Genomic DNA, 25,607 nt, shown 5'->3' on the forward strand with positions numbered 1-25,607 from the left:
AAACAAACTAACTTTCACACGGCCGTTTCCTTGACTCTTACCATTTCAAGGCAGAAAAACCGTACCGATAGCCCGTTCCCAGTCCTAATCAACAATTTCCATTTTCTCTCTGCGCCGCCATTCCGCACAACACCCGCCGCCAACCAGGATACCCAAATCTATTGTTTGAAAAACAAACAACAGTAAAGGTCGAAGAGACTCAAATAGCGCTTAAAATCGAAGTCAAAGAATAAGACGACTCATTCCAAACAATAGCAAATAAAAATTTAAAAGCAGTCCAGGCCTAGCCGCCATCAAGACCACTTCCAACCATAAACTACAGATAAATTAGAGTAAACCTTTATCCTGAATTGTTTACAACCATTCTCGTCCTTTAAAGCAGATCCGCCTGCCGAACGTTCGCCGTCAAACCTCGTGAAACGTCTCTCTAGTCGACACTTTTACCGATTCTTCTATACCCTCACGAGATGCCCTCACAGTCACTTAGTTTTTCGTCACCCATCCCCCAGTAACGACAAGGATCCAACTCCGATTAGATTTATTCTCAGCCAGAGTTCTTTTCCAAGAAGAGTCCGCCACCTGAAAAACTCCATGCCACATTAATTAACCTACAGTCACGCTTATCACTCTTGCCTCCCCACTGTCATACCAAATGTCTATAATATCTTCATGTTAATCGTGCAGTACTAAAGAATTGGCGCCTTACCAGTGAGTGGATTTTCTAAGAATATCCTCCCGCCAGATTAAATTGTACGGCATAGGTTGTTTAGATCCCCACTGCCCTGAAGGACCATAAGTCCTAGTTCGTCCGTTTATCTGGATTGCAGTTTCGAGTCCCCACCCCTGAAAAAAACATTCCAATGATTTAATTAAACTATAATTTCACAAGAAAAATCTTACCCCTATCTTAACCTCGAGTGGAGCTCAAAGGAAGTTATTTCCGAAATCTCTTGGTTAACTTCCGAAGTTTTTTTCGGAAGTCTTCAAACCGAAATACTTATTAGTATTCCGTTCGTGCGTTAACCATTCCTAATTTAGATGTAATGAGCTGGGGGGAAGGCACCCAATTAACACCACCTACAGCTAACTCTTGTCAGTTTATTTGTTAGTTTTTTACTTTTGCGCAAAGCTAGCCGTCCCTAATTTAGCAATGTAAGTCTAGAGGGAAGGCAATCAGTCATCACCACCCACTGCCAACTCTTGGGATATTCTTTACCAACGAATAGTGAGATTCTTGATGACGAGAAACCCACTTGAAATAAAAATATATCTCAGAACGGTTGGTGTGGGTATTAACACTTTTACTGATAAGGACAGAACAACGTTTCGACCTTTCTTTTCTTAACCTGAAGGTGACCTAGGAAGGTCTAAACGTTGTTCTCTCCTTATCAGTAAAAGTGTTAATACCCATACCAACCGTTCTGAGAATAGTGGGATTGATCGTAACATTATAACGCCCGCAAGGCGTAAAGGGCGAGCATGTTTGGTATGCCAATGATTTGAATCTGCGACCCTCGGATTACGAGTCGAGCGTTCTAATCACCTGGCCACGCCGTGCCAGGGAAGATATGAGAAATGGTATGTGAGAGAGAAGGCATAAAGGGAAGAGGTACCAGGGGAAGTGGGCAGTCTTTGTCTAAGGATGTCTTCTAGTAATTTCTCTTTTTTCAGCGGCCTGGCATGGCCGAGCGCGTTAAGGCATGCGCTCGTAATCTGAGGGTCGCGGGTTCGCATCCGAATCGCGCTAAACATGCTCGCCCTCCCAGCCGTGGGGGCGTTATGATGTTACGGTCAATCCCACTTTTCGTTGGTAAAAGAGTAGCCCAAGAGTTGGCGGTGGGTGGTGATGACTAGCTGCCTTCCCTCTAGTCTTACACTGCAAAATTAGGGACGGCTAGTGAAGATAGCCCTCGAGCAGCTTTGTGCGAAAATTCAAAACAAACAAACAAACCCTTTTTTCAGTCTCCGATATACTACGTAGCCTAATTACACTTTGAAAATCTATGACGAAAACTATGAAGAAAGAAACACGGTGGAACAAAGAAGTTTCTCTCTCTCTCTTTTTCTTTTAAGTGAAACATTGTTTTGTGGGTAAACTTTAAATCTTCTTTCCAACTATAAGCATCCCCCCAAAAAACAAATGTTGGGAATTCATGACACAAATTAAATCAGAATAAAACAAAACACAGCTTTACTTATGATAAACTCTATTTAAATTAAACAAAACATAAATATTTACTATATCTTCACTCGAAATTATTTTCTTTAAAAATTTACTTTCCTACCTTTAGCAGTTGCAAAATCATCAGTTATTAAACCATTGTCATCAAGGGTGTTTGTAATTTCAAATTCAATGGCAAAGTAGTCAATAAGATTAAGCGCTTATTTTAAAGGTAATTTTTAGAACATAAATGAATTATTGTACAAATCAATGTTTTACATTTAATTGCAGAAACATTCAGATTTTTATTTTACTTTATTGCAATGACAGATACAGTAAAAACCCAGTTACCCCGTCGAGTATGTTTACCTTAATGTAGCCATCATAATTTTAGGATGTCCCAGAACAATGGATTTGCTATTTCTTGGGCCCTAATTTTCATTAACTTAAAAGAAATAGATATGGCGAAAAAAGCAAGTTGCTAAGTGAGATGGAAAATATCAAATACTCGAAAATATAAAAATAATTATACATGCTTAAGAACAAGATAACTTAAGAACGAGATAACAAAAGAACGTGAGTAAAAACGGGAACATAAGTATCATGCTATATTAAACAGAGCAAGTTTTATTGTTTAATTCGTACGATAAGTTCATACGGTAATATTCCTTCCAGTGCATATAGTTTGTGCATAAATTATTGAATAATAGGCTTAGCGCTCGGACTGTGGAAGTATATATTTGCACTACTAGCCCAAATGTTGCCGCTCTAGGCCTAACGTTATCCATAATACAAATAAGTCTGGAAACCTAAGTATTATAAGCAATATTCGAACTAATCTTTGGAAGAATATTGTGATTACTTTGGTCGTTGTTAAGCCCAAATCTACACAATCTGTGCTGTACGAGCCATGACTATCGAATTTTTTTTTTTTTTTTTTTTTCAGTTATAAGCCTTCAGTTCCTTCACGAAGCCACGGAAAGGATTAAGTTTCGTAATCACCTACTTTAGGTTTTAATGATAAATAATATACCTATTTGTATCAAACTCCATGCACTGGAGTGAATTTCCTATTTTGGAATTTAGTAATGATATAAGAGACAGATAAATATATATAAAGTAATATGTATTTTAATATTTCCTTTCACTTACATTGATTTTTAGGTAAAATATTTAATTATTAATATATGGTGAAAGTACTCAACTTCACTTGGATCATTAGTTTGATAGTGTGTATGTATTCTGAACCCATTTTAACACAAAAGTACAACCTATATACTTTTATTGCTAAATAACATGACGTAAAGTCCATTGTTGTAATGCATTGTTATCAAAACACACTGGTTTTTCTATATATTAGAAGTTATTGGATTAGAAACCACTTTTTCTTTGCAGTTATTCTATAATTTGCCTCATTAAAAAGATGCGCATGCACGCACTTGGATAAGATAAGGAATAATACCCAGCCGCACACCCTCAGAGTCCATTTAGTATATGTGCTAAAATTTTGGGTTTCTAGATTCTTTTCTGTTGGAGTTGTGGCCATAATATATACACAGATCCCCACATACACCCCCTTTTATTATTACAGATTATCTTACATTTTTAAAAACATACCCGTAATGCAATAACCTTTATTTGCTAAGCGTATTCTTTACAACTTTACCTCTGGGTTTTAGGATTATACAGGAGTTAAAATGAATGGAATATGAGCCATGAATAAGCGTGAATATAATATAACCATAAATATGATATACACTTCACCATTATAAAAGGCCTAACTGTATTTCTTTGAATTACTGACCCAATCTGTGCTAATGAGCCTTGAAGAGGCGAAACTACAATTCACAGCACATAATGCAATAGGCCTTTAAACCACCGATTCTTTTTCAGTTTTACCCTAAATGGTAATCTTTAACACATACACACATATACGTCAGGTGTATTATTTTCCTTCACTGTATTTTATGATTAACGTATATTCTAGACTTCTTCCTTGTCTCTAGAATCCAACCTGGATGAAGATGATTACGAAGATCCTGAAAGATCCAAGATGACAAAAGATGGAGGATCACAGGCAGTTGGGAGATTTAGAGCTCACTATTATGACCACAACTTGAGGCCTACCCCTAACACTTATTCCCCTACCCCTTCTACTTATCCAGCACCCACAGAATCCACCTATGGAACGCACAGCGCTCCTACATCCAGTTGTAGTGGGATCTATGGATCTCGGTTTGGCGGTGGTTTTAGAGCTGTACCAACCCGTATGGAATACGATCCTGGAAGCACTAAATTCTAGTATATATATATATATTCAATCACTTCTTTTCCATACTTTATAGTATTACTACAAGGTCAAGTCAAGTGATCTGTCAATTTTTTAAATGCTCCAAGAACCCATGTATCTGAGCAATATGTTTTAGCTACGTTTGCATTTTTTTTCAACTACAAATGGTCTATACATCCATATCCTAACTTCAATAACAGATGGTCTATAGACCCATATTGTAACTTCAACAGCAGAGGGTCTATATATCCACATTCTAACTTCAATAACAGATGGTCTATTTACAGGTATAGGGGTATGAAACAATAAAATGTATGTGTGTTTGGAATGGGACGTGAGGTTGTTGGGTGAAAGTGTTAATAAAACTAAATACAGATATTTAGTACAGTTCCAAATATAAGTCAGGCTATAATCTGATTAAAGGAACAGGATTTTTGGCCTATGACTAGAAGACCACTTAGAGAAGAAAGAGTAAAAGACGTTTTTCAAATCACGGAAAAATGAAATGTGGCATTCAGTAAGTAATGCGGTTGAGTCAAACAAAACATTGTCTTATCTGTCGAACAGCAAGTAGCATATAATGAAACTGCAATTCAACGAAGTCAAATCCATGAGCTGCTAATCGCCAAACTAACATCGAGTACATCTTTCATAAACTGAGTAGCTTTTCAAACATTATTTCAAGCAACACTTTTTGTTAAAAAAAAAAAAAAGCACTGTACGACGTTTCAGCCGCAATCGAGCTTCGTTTAGCGTCGACATTTGTAAGTGACATTTTTCGTTACCTTCAAGTACGTATGATTAGAATGCGCTACTGAGATATTTCTTTGGCTGCAAGGAAAAACTGGTATGAGACTCCTGTTTCTCAAATAGTGGGGAAAAAAGTAACCCGGAACATACTGTACTAGATTCACCCGATCTTGCAGTATACTCATCAATCAATTATGGATGAGCATTTTGACACGTGGGCATTGTGATCCTTTAATAATCAAACAACTTGACTAGTTTCAGGATAACAGATGGAACGTACAGTTGAAGTAGGACAGACTATTATGTGTACATGTTAAGTACAATTCTTTAATGTCCACTAGCTTACTGAGAACTTTACTGGGTTGCAACAGGTAGTTGAAGTCCATTAAAGATCTCAAACCAATCCTTCGTAAAGTTCCACTTAAACTATTACTAACTTATAGCTTTTAGATTCATCTGTAATTGGAAATATAGAAATATTTAAAGATTCTATAGCAATAGTCACAACTGATCCTTGTGTTATAGGGGTCGTCAGGACTTGAGGTCGAAATGTCCTCGTCTCCAGTTACATATATTAATGTTCTTATATAATCTACATGTAGCTAGTAATCGTTAATATGAAGGTTTCATTGATCTCCAATTAACGACAAGAAAAACGAGTGTTGTGAATCTAGATTATTGTTGTTTTGTACCTGTAACTGTGACTGAACCTCAAAATATAAAAGGCCTTAGGATTTGATTCTTACTTGAAAACAATACTTCATGGCCGAGTTGTAAGAAAAAACAACAGTAAAGAGCGAGCTGTTTACAAAGAACATCAGTAGTGTTTGTGAGGTTAAAATAAATATGAGAATTACAAACTTTTAGTTTGCTGAGACGCTTTGATAAACCTTGTAGGTATAACCAAATGTAATACCACTAGGGAAAAAACTATATAAAAAAGTGTCCGATAATTACACATTCTTATAGGTTTGTTTGTTTGTTTTGAATTTCGCGCAAAGCTACATGAGGGCTATCTGCGCTAGCTGTCCTTAATTTAGCACTGTATGACTAGAGAGAAGGCAGCTAGTCATCACCACCCACCGACAACTCTTGGGCTACTCTTTTACCAACGAACAGCAGGATTGACGTCACATTATAACGCCCCCACGGCTGAAAGGGGCGAGCATGTATGGTGTGACGGCGATTTGGACCTGCGACCCTCAGATTACGAGTTGAGTGTCTTAACCACTTGGCCATGTTGGGCTCATTCTGATAGGAAACTATTGAATGTGTCCTCACGTCTTAAGAAATTTAGCGTTATTAGAAGCGAAAAAAAAAAAAAGCTATTATGTCGAAAGATCTTTAAGGTTGTGTTGTGCACAACTAAACATTTCTGGTCCAAGATATGTGGTGTTGTAAATAAGTCCTATTAGCAAGGCTGACAAGAGGATGTGTTTTAATATAATCCCTTACAGTAATAAGCGGTTTAAGCTTTAATACCCGTTACATACAGGTAGCTTTAACAACTGAAAAACAGGTGTCACTGTATAACTTAACTATTTAATCACTCTTGTAGACTTAACTTGTATGATCTTTTGTTTATTATATTAACCAGATGAGACCATCGACACTTAGATTGGTTATTTTTTATTAACTACTTAGACGGTGGGTTAAAAGCTAGCTTTCCAGGCCTTTTTATTGGTAAAATGACCACTCGTAGTGTCAAAGTTTCCTGACCTCTAAGTCCGTCTTGTAGACCGAAAATAATTATTTAATTAACTTCAGTTTGCTGGATGATCGTTCCTCATTTACGAAGGTGACTCGAATTATGCAGTAACTGCAAATAATTAGTCACACAGCAGTTCAAGGTGTTTAAAATTTAAATGTTTACTAAACACTGGCAAGAATTATTTTAATTTTTGATTTCCCAAGGGCTCCCTTGGAGCCCGTGGACTAAGGAGATGTTTTCCTGGTCACTCGGTGGGCGGGTACGTAACTACTGCATATTTAAAAACAAACAAACTTTATATACAATCTGTTTGTGTCTAAGAATAATTTTTGTTTACATTGCATCAACAAAACTGTATATATTATTCGAAATCTAATCTTGCACTCGCTTCGTCGATTTGAAACAAACATCTTAAATCACATTTTCTCTGTAGCAAAATAAAGTTCGAATACATTAAGAAAAATCTCTTAACGACTAAGTGATCAACGAACTAACGCGTTAGCACTAACTAGAACAAAATCAAAATTATTTGAGAAATTAGAATTTGAACAAAACAGTAACGTGGTCACAAACAGATGTAACTAATTCTCCTCCTTACCCAAGTTAGGTCGTTTCTGAAGCTTGCTAAACGTGGGCTATCTAGTGCATAATCGTCTACTGATTTAGCAGGAAGGCAACTGCTAGACAGTACCCACCGCCAACTCTCGGTATACCCTAATCTAATAGTGCGATTTGATCTTTCCTTACACCCTGGCCCGTTGGTTAGGAATCACTCGACTTGTAATCTGAGAATCGCGGGTTCACATCCGTCACATCAAACAAGCTCGCCCCTTTTAGCCGTGGTGAGGGTATAATGTTACGATCAATCCCACTCTTTGTTAATAAGAGTAGCCCAAAAGTTGGCGGTGGTGGTGATGACTAGCTGTCTTCCCTCTAGTCTTATACTGCCAAATTAGGGACGACTAGCGCAGACAGCCGTCATGTAGCTTTGCGAGAAATTTAAACCAAACCTTACAGTGGCACAGCGGTACATCTACAGACTTACAACGCTATAAACCAGGTTTCGATACCCGTATTGGGCAAATAGCCCATTTTTTTAGCTTGGTGCTTAACCTCTAAAAAAGAAAATACCCTTACATTGCAACCCTCGGCTCAAAACTGCGGAAACTTTTTTTCCATTCTCTTGCGGTAACCCGGTATCACAATCCGGGCAGGCTTAACCAACCACTTACCTCGTGTGCACAAAATTAAATAGGACTCCTCATAACAGTTTATTCTACAAACCTTAATATCTTTCGTTGCTCTTAAACACAATGAAAACCTCAAGCATTTACTATTTACCGACAGATGAATAACGTTTATTTATAGTAAAAACTAACTTAACAAGAGAGTAAAACAAGAACTTATTATTACATGAAGCATTTATTAAACGTTTTGGAGCTTGTTTGTTTTGAATTTCGCGCAAAGCTACTCAAGGGCCATCTGCGCTAGCAGTCCCTAATTTAGCAGTATAAGACTAGAGGGAAGGCAGTTAGTCATCACCACCCACAGCCAACTCTTTTACCAACGAATAGTGGGATTGATCGCATACTATAACGCCCCTACAGGCTGAAAAGGCGAGCGTGTTTGGTGTGACGGGGATTCGAACCTGCGACTCTTGGATCACGAGTCTAGAGCCTTCGAAATCCATTATTCAGAGATATAGATGCACAGAAAATAAACTTAAAACAGAAGTATATCTTGTAACAGATAGGAACTAAACTGTTTAAATATGAAAACTCTAACATGAGAAAGTGAAACGTATGCAAAAGAAATGAATTAGTCAAAATATATTTAAGTCAAATTACAACTGTGTTTTGTATCCCTAGATTACTGTAGGTGGAATTTTGAAATGTTTTCTATTATTACTTTCGTGTCTTTCTTTACTGTTTGTCTGTTTCGTTTTGTTCGATAGTACTAGATGGCCAGAAAATAAAAGCAAGGTAAACCAGTGTTAAAAATAAACAATTTTTCGAATTATTCAATATGTTTTATGTGAAACTAACTTAGTATATTTTTCAGTCAGGATACATAAGTATGCAGATCTACGCATTAGAAGGGAGTAGAAACCCGGGCGTTGAAAAGTCCATAAACTTATCAATGACCCATCGGGAGGGAGTGGGAAACCAAATGGCTATTTGTGCTCTTATCCACCGTGTCTATCGGAACTTGATTTTAAACGTTAAAGCCGACATGTATGCCGCCGACCCACTGGGACTGTGTTGCTTAATGTATTTATTATTTAAAACATATCCGTATGTTTAAAATCTAAGGCATCACTACTATATATTAATAACTAGTTATATATATTTCTGTACAGTATATTTGTAAATAACTTAGTAAAACTGAATAATTTTTCTCAAGTTAATTAACGATGTTTCCAGTTTTACGGAAGGGGGTTGGATTAGTTTTTTATTCGTTTTGAAGTAAAAAGATACATAATGGGCTATTTATGCTCTGCCCACAGCGGGTATTTATTTTTTCATTTCTTTTATAACATCTTGACATCATTTGTATGAAAACCAAACTTTGGTTAGATAAAACATTTTCCATCAGCTATTCCTGGACTTTTAGCAAAAGTTGAAATCAAAACCACTGAAATGTGAGAAAGAGAAATAATATACATTAAGATACACCAATACCAATAAGTATCAGTGTCAAACGTTCGACTTCAGACCTTTTTCATGTTGGGTATTTTGTTGAGAATTTTTAAAAGTGCAATAAATCTTTAATTCATGGCATTTGTTTCCGATTGTCTAATTTTTTAGTGTTCTTTTGTGCAAAACTACACAATGGGCTAACTGCACACTGTCGACCACGGGGAATCGAACTCTGGGTTTTTAGCATTCCTAATGCATCGTTACTCTAAGGTGTTCAGTGAATAAGAAGTATATGTGAAAACTGAACAATTAGCTATCCGTGTTGCGATCACCATAGGGATAGAATTCAAAATTTCAAGCTTATTGTCTAACCACAGGGGAGCAACTGGTCAAAAGCATGCGGGATTATTAATGGCACGTGAAAATGTGGAAACGTCATCGAAAAAAAACTATATATAAATATTCATACTGAACAAAAAGACAAGGATAAAAGACGTTAATATGTAGAAAATTGAGAGCCATACCTTGAGCCTCCGAGAAAGAATTCAGAAATATGGACGCTTGCTGTTAAGGACAAAGTTAAACAAAACTGACACTAAGAGATTGTGGTTTGGTTTGAATTTTGCACAGATCTACACAAGGGCTATCTGTGCTACCAGTTTCTAATTTAGCAGTAAAAGGCAGCTATACGTCATCATTATCCAATGTCAACTCTTGAGCTTCTCTTTTAACAACGAATAGTGGGATTGACCGAACATAATAACGTTCTGTGGCTTGACGGGCGTGTTTCTTTGGCGAAATTGGGATTCAAATCAACGACCCGCATACTACGAGTCACGTGCTCTAATCACATTACTAGGGGAATACATAAACTTCATGTCTGTTGTTTAATACAAAGCTTCACAATGGGCTACTTGTACTCTGCCCACTGCGTGAATCGTAACCAGGTTTTTAGAGTTATAAGCCTTAACACTTATCCGCTGAACCTCCAGGTCTAGCAATTTCTAAAGAAGGTCAGTAATTCAATAAGTATACATAACAGAGACCTGAGGGGAAAAACATCAGGATTGTTTAATCGGAGGTCAGCACACGAGTTTCAGCAATTCACCAAACCCGAAAATAAATACACAAGACCGCAAGCCTAATAAGATTTTGGAATAGCAAAACCGGAGTTTCCAACATTACATCTGCAGCTGCGTCTTGTAGATTTTTTTTTTTTCTCTCACCTACAAACTTTTAGCTCGTAGCTCCGTCATCGCTCAACTAATTTGAAATCTAATTACAGTTTTTGGACTCGGGAGGTCAAACCCTATCGATTAATGTATTTGACTACGCCTGAAGTCCCATGTCATAATTTACTTTAATTCTGCCTAAAATAATTTCAATTTGAGGGGAGGCTGGTAGAGGTCCTAAGGAGTAATGAAACCGAAACGGTTATACGCGCTCCCCACACTTGGTATTATTGATGTATAAACATATAACTTAAAAAAAGAAAGAATCTCCTGCTTAAATGAATTTCAAGTTCCACGGCCATAATGAATTTTCCTCTTGTTGCTTTTACTTACAGCATTTAAAAAAACAGCAACAGTTGCATATATTTGCAGGTTTACAATGTTTGAAGGCCAAATAAGGTTAACACTGTGTGGCGTAGCCATGCATTTCTAGTTTCGAAATGATACACTAAAGGGAAGGCAGCTAGTAAACACAACTTACTCTCATCTTTATAATACAACTCACGTTAACAAGTTACAACTAGAAATGGGGACAGTACAAAATGTGAATTATGGACCCGCAAGTCCATAGTCCAGCTCTGAAAAGAAGGCTTAGCTCAGTAAGTATACGAGACGGACGACGTTATTATTACAAGCAAGAAGCTTGGAAATGAATGATATATATCAACTAACTGGGGTGCCCGGTAAGAAACCAAACACTATACTATTCAAAGAACAGTTTCCCCTAAACCACATATACAGCGATGGGCAGTTATCAGACCAATTCTATGGTAATCGAGCCAGTTAACTCTAGATCATGGATGTTCGCTCCCTCACACACACACAATCATCGTTATAGTAAATTTATACACAAACGTTACTTTAAATTTATCCGGAAAAATGTCGCCACCTAGCCACCAATAAGGTTACTAATTTACAGCGCAGTTTGTGATAGTAATTGTTACTGAAAAAAATAGTCAAGCAAGTCAAACGGAAGACAAACAACTTACATTGTGGGCAGTCAGGAAATATTTTACCCAAGATATGTACAGATATGTAATGATCAATATATTAAATTAACGTTTCGTTGTATCGCACAGACGAATACAACTTACTGATACCCTAGCAACCACTTCTAATTTACAAACAACGTAAAAATTCAAAAATTAAATGTTTGGTGTAAAAACTATTTTATAAAGATTGTGTTGATGAAGTGACGAAGACGAAAAGGAATTTTAACCCAGAATTTTATTCAGAGAAAACGTCCGCAATATGTTTACACAACTCGACGAGGAACATTTTGTCTTACCGAGACACGTATTAAAAAATTAAACACAACCATCTTGGGTCCGTTGTCTTTAACAATCCTTCAACGTGATAACTATACGTCACCGCAGGCACTCCACAAACTGGCGTGGACACAATATACAGCGTTTATTTGGGCAGAATTTTAGAATAATTTAACAGTGAGGAAACTGAATAAAATAAACATTTCTTAGGACGAATCAACAGCAACGATCATTCCAATACGAACAGTATCACTACTACACTAGCTTTAAAAGTAAACAGGACTACTTTTTTGGTGTCGTCTGTACATCTAAAACAGACTTAACTCTCGTGACGCGGAGAAATATTAAAACATTCAATAATTGTCAACTTAACCTAATCCTCGAACAACACGATCGAAAACCACTGTGCATATAGTTACACAAAACATATATATATTTATATGTATACAAAAATATCAACCCTCCAAGTTCGAGTGGAGTAGCAGGAATGACATTAACGGTTTAAGGCCTTTAAATATTAGGGATGGAATTTTAATTAAAGCATTTGTTCCTTAAAAATGCAGAATAAGATTAGCAGTACAGAAAATATTACTATTAGGGTAGAATTAGTTATCTTTACGGTCGCTTAAGCACTTAGCAAGGCAAAGAGATATCTCTAGTTTTAGGAAACAAAGTAGCACTTAACACCAGCTTACCCTACATCTAAACAAATGTTATTCAGTACAATAACGCTATTCAGTTCAGAGCTATAATGACGTAATGACAAGAGTGCAGTTTTTTTTCTTCCCTGGCTATTTTAAAGACGTGACGCATCGGATAACTCTGTATTTGTTACGTTCGCTGTACCACATCAGATAAAAAATATCAAATATCATTCTCTGCAATACGTATACACGAGTGGTTGAGAAAAAAATTCTGGACACTTAGCTGATGTGAGAAATCTATACAACGTTAGAGTAAATGCTTGAAATAAAAATATAACAATACAAAAACATTTTTCTTGATTTGTACAATAACAAATTTCTTCGACATGATCAATTTCACATTCCGCCCATTGTCACACATTCAAAGGTAGCACGTTAATTCAGATAATTTACATGGAGGGCCACCTATCGGCTTCCAATGGAAAAACTAAATTATTTTCCAAAGGTTAGTTTCGTATAATTATTAATCATGTCAAAGCATCCAAACTCTTCTCCTTTAAGAAAGTACAGGTGCCGTGAGAAAACACCGATTTCTAAAAATTAGGGTTAAAATTCTCTTGCAACACTGCAAGGAATTCTCTTAGAATTTCTCCAAAACATATTAGTAGCTGGAACATTGAATAAAACATCTCTGAATTTTCACGTACATGTTTAAGTAGCAAGTACATTTCTAACGCGATTCATTTACCCAGATAATAGACGAAACTGGGAGAGGGGTGGGGCGAGAATCAGTAACGTAACAATTTAAATACAACTGTATTAAAAATATATATATTAAAAAAAAGATATATTTTTTAATTCAATGATTCAGTCACACCAAACAGATCAAATACTTTACAAAAAGAAACGTTGGATAAAATCTTAAAAAATACAGACGTTAAAATTGTTTAACAGTTGTGAAAACAGAGCTTTTCAGAAATGTCACCTTTTCTCAACCTTTGTCAGGTAAAGGTTGGATAAGTGTATAAAGAATGCAATTCATTCTATTTATTACACGCTATCTTTTAAACGTTTTTTTAATAATTTTCTCTTGCACCAGCCCGATTGTTGTTTTTCCATTCTATGTAGCCCTGCTTTAAACAACATGAAACAACTCTCTACCTGAATGATTTTTAAATATTATGGTCACTTATTAATCACATATTTTTTAAAATTACCTTGTTAATATAACAAGTACGTGACACATCGCATCAGATCGATAATCAGACATCAGGTTACAATTAGCTTATATGATTTCTGTTCATAATTTTTTTTAGCATTTCTAAAACAGTTTACGTAGCAGAAAAATAATTTACGATTTCTTTTTTGTCGTATATAAACACTGGCCTCTTACAACGAATGTCTCTCTGAATGAGACTGAAACAGTAACAACAACAAGTTTTCAACAGTTTTTTAGCATCACAAAACAAATGTTACTAACGTTCTAATACTATGAGAAATGAAAATGACTCAAGTGCTAACTTCAAACAAAGTGCAGAAAGCAGAGAAATAATACGTAATTTCATTGAAAACAAAACAAACTAGCTGCAGGTTTAAACTCAGTACAAATATGGTAATTATATCTGTTAACAGAGGTAGAATTGTACAGTCATATATAGTGCCTTTTTTTTTACTGCTGTAAAACACACAGACACAAACATTATATATCTTAACAGCTGCTAGTTTTTACTTTTGGGTGTTATTAACTGATGTTTTTAACGACAACGAATGTTGCTTAATAAATAATAATCTAGCAAATTAACTCAAATTTTCATATAGCTAAGATTAGCTATATATTTTTACAATAGAAAAACGTTAATAATTACTTACTGCTACAAAAGAAACTCAGGTTCTTGAGATTCTTAATAAAAAAAATTTAAATATCTTAACTGAATATTTTTTAAAACAATGCCATTAAAAATTTGTCTTATCCTTTGTTTCGTTTGACATCACTGACTTCTCACTTTATTAACTGTGTTCTTTATTTAAATTTTTATACCACATAAAAAAATCAAGATTTGACAAGAGAAAATTTTGACCATTGAGTTAAAAAAACAACCAAAACATTTGCACGTTAAAAGCCGACAATACTTTTTCTTATTACAACTTTACATTAATATTCTCAGTGTATCTTAATTAAGTTTAGAGCAATATAAAACTGGAATATTTAATCAATTGGGCCAAAATAGTATATACGTACCGCTGTCATAAGCAAAGTGCTAGCCAAAATTAAATCCTGACACACGCACAGATCCTTAAACAGTATCACTTTGAATAAATCATCTTTAAACTAAGACAAACGAGTGACTACTTATTACGACACTAAAACAAAAACAAAATGTTTGTACTAAAAGCAGGAACTAACCTAAATGTATATAAAGTTCTTTCCTTAAAAATATCAAACAGAGCCCCATATTTATTATACAATGCAAAGTGTCTGGAGTACTTTCCTTTGTGTGCGTCCTTCAGTGTGTGCAAAAGTGTTACCAGAAAAACATGTCACAAAGGATTCCTAGTTCAAGTCTTCCATCTTTCTCTCGCTGGTCAGAAATATACAAACAACTATACAATAATATACATACACATAAACATGCACATATGAACAAGAAATAAACAAACATCCCAAACTCTGCCATGTAGAGCTTTATACAGTAGGCTCTAAATGCTGTAATTGCTCTAAGCATCAACACCACCAAAATGTTTCTTCACGTTCAAGAGTTTAAGGGTTAAAATCTCCATGTCATCATGACTTCCAGCTCACCGTTTTGGTAAAAGTCTTTAGCACGGTTCAGGTGCATGTTGTAAAAGTTGTTGAAGTAAGCTCTTCTTCTGGTCAGGTTTTGGAGTTTCATTCTAACAAAAGTGAGAAAAGTAAACGTGATTCGGAAAAATATGTTCCAGTTCTGTTAGTTTCTGACTTTTTTTTTTTTTTTAAATACCTCATTACTTTCAACAAACACAGCATTAATAAACTTTAAATGAATAATTAAAAACTAAAGGCTACATTAACAATACATAAAAGGTTAACTGCACTTTACCAATGCAAGATTCCTACATCACAATGAAACAAGAATTTATATACTAATGTTTAGTTTACAATAAATTAACAATCATTAAACAATGCAATGCAACCAAGGATATAAATAGTTTTTGTTTTTTAAGAAGTCTTTATAACAGAAGACTGAAATAAAATAGAGTCAAAAGATAACAGAAGGACCTTCAATGTTTTTCATGAAAGTGAATATGTTTACATAGAGAAGTGTTTAAGGCAACAACAAAACCATTTCCTAACCTAATCCTGAGAAAAGTCATATGCAAAGTGAAAGGCTGCTGTTTAGAAAAACAAAACTCTGAGCCAAAAAAGGTACTGCAATGAAGCTAGGCATATCTCTTGGTACAGTTAACAAAACAAGAAACAAAAGTCTGTTAACCCTAACACAAAATCAGTGGTTGTTTTCAGGAAAAATATGACTGACAAAACTAAAACTACAGAAGTCTTATCTGATGATGTATTTGAAATGTTTCCTGATGCAGCTTCAAAGGCCTTATTGGCTTTGCTTGAATATAATCTTTAAAAGCCAACCTCTATGAACAGTATAGGGTTTCTGGAAAAACTGCTGAGATCAACTAATCAACCAGTTTGGCTGAACTTCAATTATAACAACCCTACACTTCACTTCACCACCCTTTGCAGAAGTTTGTAACAAAAAGAGTCAATTAGTTCTTCACTGTTATTTCAACTTTATGATGAACTTTTACTAAACATGACACCAAACAAGGAACTTGGTTCTTCTAAAAGTGCAAGTAACCATAGTAGATAAAAGTAGTTATGCCACCTAAATTTAATTATCAATAAATAATGAAATAATTCCTTCAAAATGCCATAGCATTAGTCTTACCCTAGTGTTGTGACTGGAAATCTGTGGTGTAGAACCTGGGTTACCAGAAACACCCAAAAGTGGAGGTGGAAAGAGTCCTGGAGACACTGGAGAACTGTCCCCTGCTGCAGTAATAAAATAAAAAAGTCAAATCAAAAGAAACTTATTTCCTTTTGTGTAGTATTCTTAAAACTGAAGTTCATAAATGTACTTCCTCTTCTTTTGGAGTTAGTTGATAACATAACGTTTTAAAATAACATGGGACCTATTGGTCCATCACTTCTGTTCCATCCTCTCCATTAAATTAAAACAGTTAAACAAAAAACTTAAACCCAGCATTTATCATTTACATTCTTATCAAGCTTTTTCATAAACTCACTTAAATTTACTGTCTCTAGAACAAACGGCCAACCACCCTGTTAGAAAAATAAACTGCTTTAGCTGAAGATGATTCCTACTCTGCCAAAATTTATATCTGTCTCTCCTAGTCCTACAACTGTCACTGTTAAATATGAAAAAAAGTGATAAATAAACATTACCAATTCCTTTTACAATCTTAAACACTTCAGATCCCCACTAACTTTTTTTTTTTCAAGAGGAAACAATTTCAAGGATCTTAATCTCTCTTCATATGATGACCCTTATATCTTAGGTAACTCTCATCTGAACCCTCTCCAACAATCTGATGGCTTTCCTAAGTGAGGTAAGGAGCCCAAGACTTAACAAAATAATCCAAATGTGGCCTAACTAGTGGCCTAAATAATGAAACTATAACCTCTTCAGATTTGTATCCAATATCTCTGTGGATACAACCTAAAATCCTATTTGCCCTACCACTACCAATAGCACACTGCTTGGATGGCTTTAGACTGATCAACCACAACACTGTAAAAGTTATTCCCACCTAAATTATATTTATAATTCAAATTATGATAACCCGCATACATTTATTATAATTAAACCTCATCTGCCATTTATTTTCCCAATTCACTAAATGATTTAAAACCTTTTGTAAATCAGCAGCATCTTCTTAACAGTTAGAAACACCAAATACCTTGATATCATCTGTAAGTATAAGTAATTTATTGACCATACCTTCAGCCGTGTTATTGATGTAAATAAAAAAGAACAAAGATCCTAATACTGAGCCCTGAGGTACCTCACTTGTGACATTAATCCAGTTTGGCTGAACTTAAATTATAACCCTCTGCTTTCTTCCCTCAACCCTCTCTTCTTATCAGTTAGTTAATCTCCCCACCTATTTATATAATTTTTTTACATGTTGCACCTTATCAAGTGCTTTGTAAAAATCCAGACCACTATATCTATGTTTAGATCAAATACCAATATCAAATATCTATTGCCAAGAGTTAAAGCTACTTAACAAACATACATCCTCATTGTATGAGCCATACGTTCTTAAGAGCTGTCTATGAACCTAGATATATAAAATAAATTAAAAAGAAAAAGTGGTTCACATAGTACCATTCTGTTTTTGTGCTTAAGGATAAATTTCTTTATTCCAGACCAAAGGTGTTCACAGTCATATTATAAGTCTTAACAAAAATTTCCCTACCATACTTTACAAGATACAATCATCCAGAATTCAGTCCTCTTGTTTTGTTCTTAGCCCTGACAACATTCTGCATTTAGTTAGAACTCATAATAACTTTCAATATATTTAAAAGTTATGTTCTTTTACACATACTTTATAAGTTATAAACAACATAAATTTGTAAATTCTTTCAAAACTAGTAGTACACTTGGATTTAATGCAATCTATCAATCCTTTAAAAACAAGTTTACCCATGCGGATGTTGGTACCATCTGACAACTACATAATCACATTCTTTTACTGAACCTCTTACAGTTTTTAGGCCTGTCTTTGACCAAGTTATGTAAAAGCTAGGACCATATTTTCAGTTTGTTATTTTCCTAGTCATTTGTTTCAAAACATTTTAAAGGCAGGACTCAGATTTTTCATTTGTTCTAAATAAACTAATACTTTGGTTTTGCACCATCTTTTTTTTTTTTTTTCATCCAGTAAGTTACAAAAACAAACATATACCTGTTCCAATATCCAAGGATAGTACAAGTGTATCCAGGTCTATTTGGTTAAAGGTCTGATGACTTGTTGTGGATCCCACTCTATCAGGATTACTTCCTCCACTTAGGACATAATGTTGAAACTGTTGATTCTATAACATTATATTTTCATCAATATATTAATAACAAAGCAATTTATGAAACATGAATTACAATATCTGACTGAAAATTTTAACACACATTCACAAATGGTAGGTTATGTCCCTCAAACTTACTCAATTTAAGTCAGATCATTTAATGGTACTCTGATATAAATATCTCCCTGTTTCTCTTTAACACACAGTAAATCCTGCTATCTATTGTGTTACATATATTGTACACATCTTAGAAAACATTATATACAGTTCATTCTTCCATACTGACTAAAAAGTACAGAAAATGTTGAGAAAAATTATGTTCCTGGTATAAACAAATTTATTATTTTTCTGTTATTGTTTTTAGTGTAAGTGGATTAGAGTGGTCCTTGTTTTGTTTTTAGTGTAAATGCATTAGCGTGGTCCTTGTTCTCAAAGTTTTGGTTTATAATACTTTCATCCCTCTTATTTTGTTTCAGTATATACACAAGTAATTCACATCAAATTATCCATATTGAATAACATCCACAGATTGCTCAAGGTATTTCAAGTTTTATCTTGTAGCTCACATTGTCTACATATTTTGGAATTACTCAAAGTATTCCATGTTATAGAGAAGGTTCAAGAACATTTTATACATATAAACAATTCATACTGTCACTTCTAACTTTGGAATATCATGTGTAAAATAACAGTAGTTTCTAAAATTTTAGTGAAGGTACATACAGGCTCGGTCAATTTGACTGACCACGTAACCTTTTTGTGCTTGTATAGTCTTTACACATTTTATATTTCTGACTTTCAATATAGTGTGTACATCTCCACAAAGTTTGGCAATCTTTCAGTAAATACTGAAGCTTTTCACATATTAAAAAATAACATTTTTTATTGAAGTATTTTAAAAAAGAGACTTGTCCTTGAACATAAAGTATTTGTTTTGAATAATGTGTGAAAAGTGATTTCCATGTTAAGATTAGAAACACTTTTCTTTATCTCAAAAACCCCAACTTTCACTTGTGTAATCTCTAAAGTCTAAACCCTTCTAAATTCATGTCAAATATTTGTTTTCAGTAAAACTTTATTTTTAACTGTTATTTTTTCAACCTAATTCTATACAAAGTTGGTCAATTTGACTGACCTACTAACCCACCACCACCAAAAAAATAAAAACACGTCTAAGTTACCTTCCATTTCTTTCTAGAATGACTTAAGATTGAACACGAAACAACACTCGTTTATCCTAAGTACCTTTAAGCTTGTAACGGTATATATCTGTTTAGAATTGAATGCATTTTACTGCCCTATAAACCACATCTAACTAAATATTTGTCCCTTTATAAGTTGTAAATCACTTATGGAATGTGCAGCTCACATTATGCAACCAAATTACATTACTGACGAGCCTGAGATGATTGTATGCATGCCTAAAAATATTTTTATCATATTAATTACTATTGTTTATTTTACCTAATCTAACCTTAATTAACCTAAAATGATCCCTATTTTTACATTTTAGTTATTTTTATAACTATACATAAAGAATAAACATAAAAACCAAAAAATAGTTAATCATGTGTTCTTTTACTTGCTGTTGATTTTCACTGACAGTTAATTCTACTTCTTGTTTTATACTAATGGTAGTGAAGAATTAAATTTTTACTTAATTAAATAATGCACAAAAGAATATAGACTACCAACATGTAAAACAGTAATTAGACTAACAACATGCAACAAAAAGCTTTACAAGTTAATCGAAGCTAGCCATTACAAATACCATGGGAACCAAAGCTGTTGTTACATTGAAGCTAGCCATTACAATTACCATGGGAACCAAAGTTGTATTACAAGTGAAACTTGCCCTCATTTATTCAGTAAATAACTTCATACAGCATGCCATTCGCAAATGAAAACCTTGACTTTCTATTGGTTATAAGTAATATATAATTAAACTTAAGACAGAACTATTAACAAACTTAAAAGACAAGATATTACAAGTGGGTGTGAGAGGAGAGGTCTGATTTTCTGTTTGATAGTTCTGTAATCACACCAAACTAAAGGCTATAAAAGTTATGGTTTGTCTGAGCAAGTACAAGTTTATAATGAGTAATTTACATTTAATATTGTTTCTTGGAGAAGGGGGGTTGATAAAGATGTGTCATGCAAGTGACACTAAGAGAAATTTAGGATGTTTTAGAATATTGCCTTAAAAAATTAAGAACTTAATATTTTACATTATTAAAACAGGAAATTATTAGCTTAGCTAAGATTCTATGCTATAGTAATTGGTACAATATAAACAAAAGTAGTCTAGTAATATTCAGAAGGTAAGATATCTAAACCAAAACCTTGTGCAATGGGCGGTAAAACATACCTGTGGTGGGATGGTTCAGCACATTCTTCTGTTTCATTTTAGCTAATCCTATATTGGAGTAGTATCATTATAAATGGATACTGAGCAAGAAGTAAGACTAGACTTTGGCTGCTTGGTTCAGAAAAGCTGAACTAATAGAAAGCAAAATGTCTTAAAATTGATGTGCATCTTTTTACCATCAAAAGATATCAAAGACTACCACCAGAAAGCTCCAGTTTTTTGAATAACTAAATAAAAATTCAAAAAAGAAAAAGTAAAATACAGCAAGCTAATAAAGTGCAGTTTGTTAACAATGTGAATGATATCATTCATAGGAATGCCCTAACCTTTAACATGAACTTAGATGATAAAGATCTTCTGAAATCAAACATTGTGAGTGCACTGGCCACGTAGATAACGTCCCCTCTTTCATGAAATCAAGAGCTCAAAAAAAACAAAAAAAAACTGATGCAAGTATAGACATGAAATGACACAGAAAACAAGGACAGCACATCTTAATGAAACTGTCAGTTGTTGGAAACCATCCCACACTAGTGATTACAAAACTGTTGGATACGGTACCAATGACAGCGATGAGGATGGAGAAGCAATTGGAGAATTATAATCTTCTGAACCTAAAGCAAGAAGAAATATTATTACTCCTGACAGTTATGGAGAGAACCAAGTTGAGTGAGGGAAAGTCAATATATGTCCTTACTACTACATCTCAAGGTTCTTGTCATAATGTGCAGGAGCTGGCCATCAATTGTTCCTTGATTTGGAGATCTCAACATATCTTCTGTCAATAACTATTCAAAACTTTAACTTCCAGCATGTCTCACTAGTAATCTTCTAGGATAACAACCTTCTTAATGATCTCACAGGAAAAGAACAAATGGATAGTCTGTTAATAATCCTGTCTGGAGCAAAAGTAAACCAACTCCACGTGTTCTATGGTTGGTTTCTAGAATTGGAGAGGCTCAAGCTTCTGCTGTGGCAAATTTTCTGGACAAGAGAGGGTTCAATGACCATGTAAGGAAATTTTCTTTAACACAAGAGCAAGCAACATTAGCTATAGAAATGGAGCATATGTACTGTTAGATGAACAAAGACTAAACAAGAATCTACTGTACTTGACATGCCAGCATCACACCTTGCAAATTATTCTAGCATGTATTTTCAAAGACTGTAAGGGGCTTTTCTCTGGTTCAGATATGAAACTGTGGCTGACCATTGTGAAGTAGTAGAAGCCATAGGAGTTGAAATATAGTGTCCCAGTTTACTACAAAAAATACAGGCCAGCCAAACCAGAGATGATAACCAAGACTTTCTTGCATTGGCATTTCTCCTCATCAAGCATGATTTATAGCATCTGGAGAATTGCATCATCAACAATGGATGGCTAAGAGATTGTACACTCTCTGGCTCTGAAAAAATGACTCCATGAGATCTCCATCTTTAATGTTCTAGTTTATATTAAGGTATGGTTCATTGCTCCTAATGCTACTTCCACTACATTCAATAATCTTGTATTCCTGCAATATCTTGTTAAGTATATGCAAGTGAATTCTACTATTTCTAAAATTAGCTAGACATTTTTGGTAATTTCAATAAGAAACTTATTGGTGTGACATTCTTTGATTCAGTTGTATCCAAAGAGACAAACAAACAATAGTAAAAGGACTAAATGAGAAGAAAGATATGGAACAACCTTCAAAGTGCAATCAGCCGAATATCACGTCAACTGAAGCTCTCATCACAAAGAACAAAACATCTGGATTACAACCCTAAGTTATGGGAATTTAAAGATAGTTACAGGTAAGCACTAGAATTACATTGCTGAAAAGGGTGTATTCCTTACTGAGAAGCATACTGTAATAATAACAAAGAAATAAGACATCTTCACATTGTGCAAGATCACAGCAGATGCTTTCTCATCAAAAAAAGGTTTGTTTTGAATTTTGCACAAGGCTACATGAGGGCTATCCGCACTAGCCATCCATAATTTAGCAGCGTAAGACTAAAGGGAAGACAGTTAGTCATTACAACCCACCTCCAACTCTTGGACTACTCTTTTACTAATGAATAGCGGAATTAACTGTCACATTATAATGCCCCCATGGCTGAAAGGGCAAGCATGTTTGGAAGGAAACAATAATGTTTTTTCAATAAGATTTTATACAATTAATTTGAATATACAAGTTTCAAACTGAATCCCTCTGTCAACACACTGCTTAATGCCAAAAGCCTTTATAACAGTAGCTGAAAAATCCCTTTTTTCAGAAACATACTCCAAATTTTATAAAATTCCAAACTTTAAAATCTTTTAATATTACTTTTAATATAATAATTATAGTCGCAAGTTAATTCCAAGAACTTGTACAAACATAAAAGCTACAATAAAATAAATCCAATACGTTAAGAACTTTTGAAAAGCATGCTTTCACTAAGAGGTAATAGCTTCAAATACACATATAGTGGGTCAAGATTAAAAACCAGTTTTGTGTTATTTTCATCCTCATTTATAAATGAGATTAAGAAAAAGCTTCCCATAAATTATTCCTTTGTTTTCTTCATTAAAGTGCTTTAGGTTTATATTTCTACATAAGACGTGTAAAACACTAAATAATTATAAATCTCTTTAGGATATCAGTACAGAGTTCCTAGTTTGAAAAATAATTCTGTGATCATGGTAATCCACAAAATTCATTTCTTAATCTTACTAAAAAACTTTTTTTAATACCAGAAATGTATTGTGCGCATATTCACAAAAAAATAGCCACTTAAATATCCAACATTTAGAAATGGATGAAAACAGCAAACACATTCCTGTAATGAGTATGCTTTGAGGTATCATTACACAAGTTAATAAACTTTTAATTTAAGTAGTAACAGTAACACAAGCCTTCCAATAATTACCATTTCCCATTCACTGGTCAGAGACAGTATTAAAAGCTAGTTGACTGACCAGCAGAAATATAAGCTGTTTCTGTTAACAAGCAAAATAATTCTCATGCTGCTTGAATGCTACCTGACAAGCCTCCAAATGTTTAGAACTATCCTCAAGTTCCTGGCTAGTGACCAATCTGTTAGCCCGATAAACTATTTATTTAGTTTTACGTTTGACCAGAAATATTATTTATATACTGAATGATTCTTTTCCACACACAACTTTTTCCCTCTGTAAATCAGGTTAGTACGAGTTAAAAGTGAATAGGTTTCAGGAAATAAACTGTCTTGTTTTGTGTGGTGACCAGTAAAGTAATTCATAATTAGCCACTGTGACAGGCAATAGTTTTATAACAGAATTTCTGAATAGTTTTGTCAAAACAAGTTTTCTGTATGTCAAACCACACCAGTATTAATAATCTGTTAGTAATAATTGCATTTCTTGACATTTAAAAAAGGATTCCAAACAAAAGCTGTTACTAATTTGCAGCTGGATACTATGTGCTACCATTACATTGCATAATAAAATGTTAAAAGGTAACTTAAAAAAAATCTAAATATGATATCAGTATCTAACTTGTGTACTCTGCCAATACACTGAGATAATTCAAGTTTAGTTTGTAATTTGTTTACTTACTAAAACTACAAAGTTTGTACAAACCTTTTAATAGCTCAGTTTTTTTAAATGTCGGATATTTTATTTGTTTTGAATTTTGTGCAAAGCTACACGAGGGCTAGCTGTCCCTAATTTAGCAGCGTAAGACTAGAGGGAAGGCAGCCAGTCATCACCACCCACTGCCAACTGTTGGGCTACTCTTTTACCAACAAAAAGTTGGATTGATTGTCACATTATAACAATCCCATAGCTGAAAGGTCATGTATGTTTGGTGTAACGAGGATTCAAATGTGTGACCCTCAGATTACAAGTTGAGCACCCTGACCATCTGGTCACATTGGGCCTATGTCATATACTATGACCAGTATACGTGGCCATTAATAACCAATAGCAAGAAATTGTGGTACCGAGTTTAAAACAAAAGAGTGTGCAAAAGTTACCATGCAGTTAATATCATACCATCAATAGAAAGGAAAATTTTATAAAGACAGTTTATTATCATTTCCTTTCAGGCACATTGTGCTACTGTGTCAAGAAACAGTTTAATTTCTGACTTTTAATATACAACTTACTTATTCTTTGTTTCAGGGTAAGACATTAGAAGTTAAATTAAATAAAACAACTGTACATTCAATTTTGCCCCATCCTATACAATAAAGAAAACTATATACCTGTGTCTGTTGGGTTTTGGCTCCTACCATAGCTCGTAACTCTTGTCTGACATACTCCGATGTCACTCCTCCTGGATCATTTCCTGTTACTGGCCCTCTATTAAATAATTGGATAAAATAGTTTTATCAAGATAATTTAACTACAGATATCAATTTAGCAAAAGGAAAAAACAAACTATTAATATAATGTAATTTTGTTCACTACAAATGTAATAAATTAGAAGACTAT

At 34.3% G+C, this 25,607-nt stretch overlaps 2 protein-coding genes across 10 annotated transcripts in view; one reads left to right on the plus strand and one right to left on the minus strand.

Annotated features, from left to right (window-relative positions):
• LOC143239083 (aquaporin AQPAe.a-like) overlaps positions 1 to 9,692 on the plus strand; it is a 76,400-nt gene extending 66,708 nt beyond the window's left edge. Inside the window, exon 5 of the mRNA XM_076479886.1 lies at positions 4,168 to 9,692. Within this exon, the coding sequence (XP_076336001.1) occupies positions 4,168 to 4,463 (296 nt within the window). The 3' untranslated portion in view covers positions 4,464 to 9,692. The remainder of the gene's footprint in view (positions 1 to 4,167) is intronic.
• A 2,300-nt stretch (positions 9,693 to 11,992) lies between these two features.
• Positions 11,993 to 25,607, minus strand: part of LOC143239086 (uncharacterized) — a 115,315-nt gene continuing 101,700 nt past the window's right edge. For all 9 annotated transcript variants that reach the window (XM_076479891.1, XM_076479893.1, XM_076479889.1 and 6 more), the window contains 4 exons: positions 25,379 to 25,475; positions 18,681 to 18,810; positions 16,634 to 16,737; positions 11,993 to 15,587 (listed from right to left, as the gene is read on the minus strand). In XM_076479891.1, the coding sequence (XP_076336006.1) occupies positions 15,513 to 15,587; positions 16,634 to 16,737; positions 18,681 to 18,810; positions 25,379 to 25,475 (406 nt within the window). In that variant the 3' untranslated portion in view covers positions 11,993 to 15,512. The remainder of the gene's footprint in view (positions 15,588 to 16,633; positions 16,738 to 18,680; positions 18,811 to 25,378; positions 25,476 to 25,607) is intronic.

The sequence above is a fragment of the Tachypleus tridentatus genome, chromosome 13 (genome assembly GCF_004210375.1).
Source record: "Tachypleus tridentatus isolate NWPU-2018 chromosome 13, ASM421037v1, whole genome shotgun sequence".
In the NCBI taxonomy this organism is placed as follows: domain Eukaryota; kingdom Metazoa; phylum Arthropoda; class Merostomata; order Xiphosura; family Limulidae; genus Tachypleus; species Tachypleus tridentatus.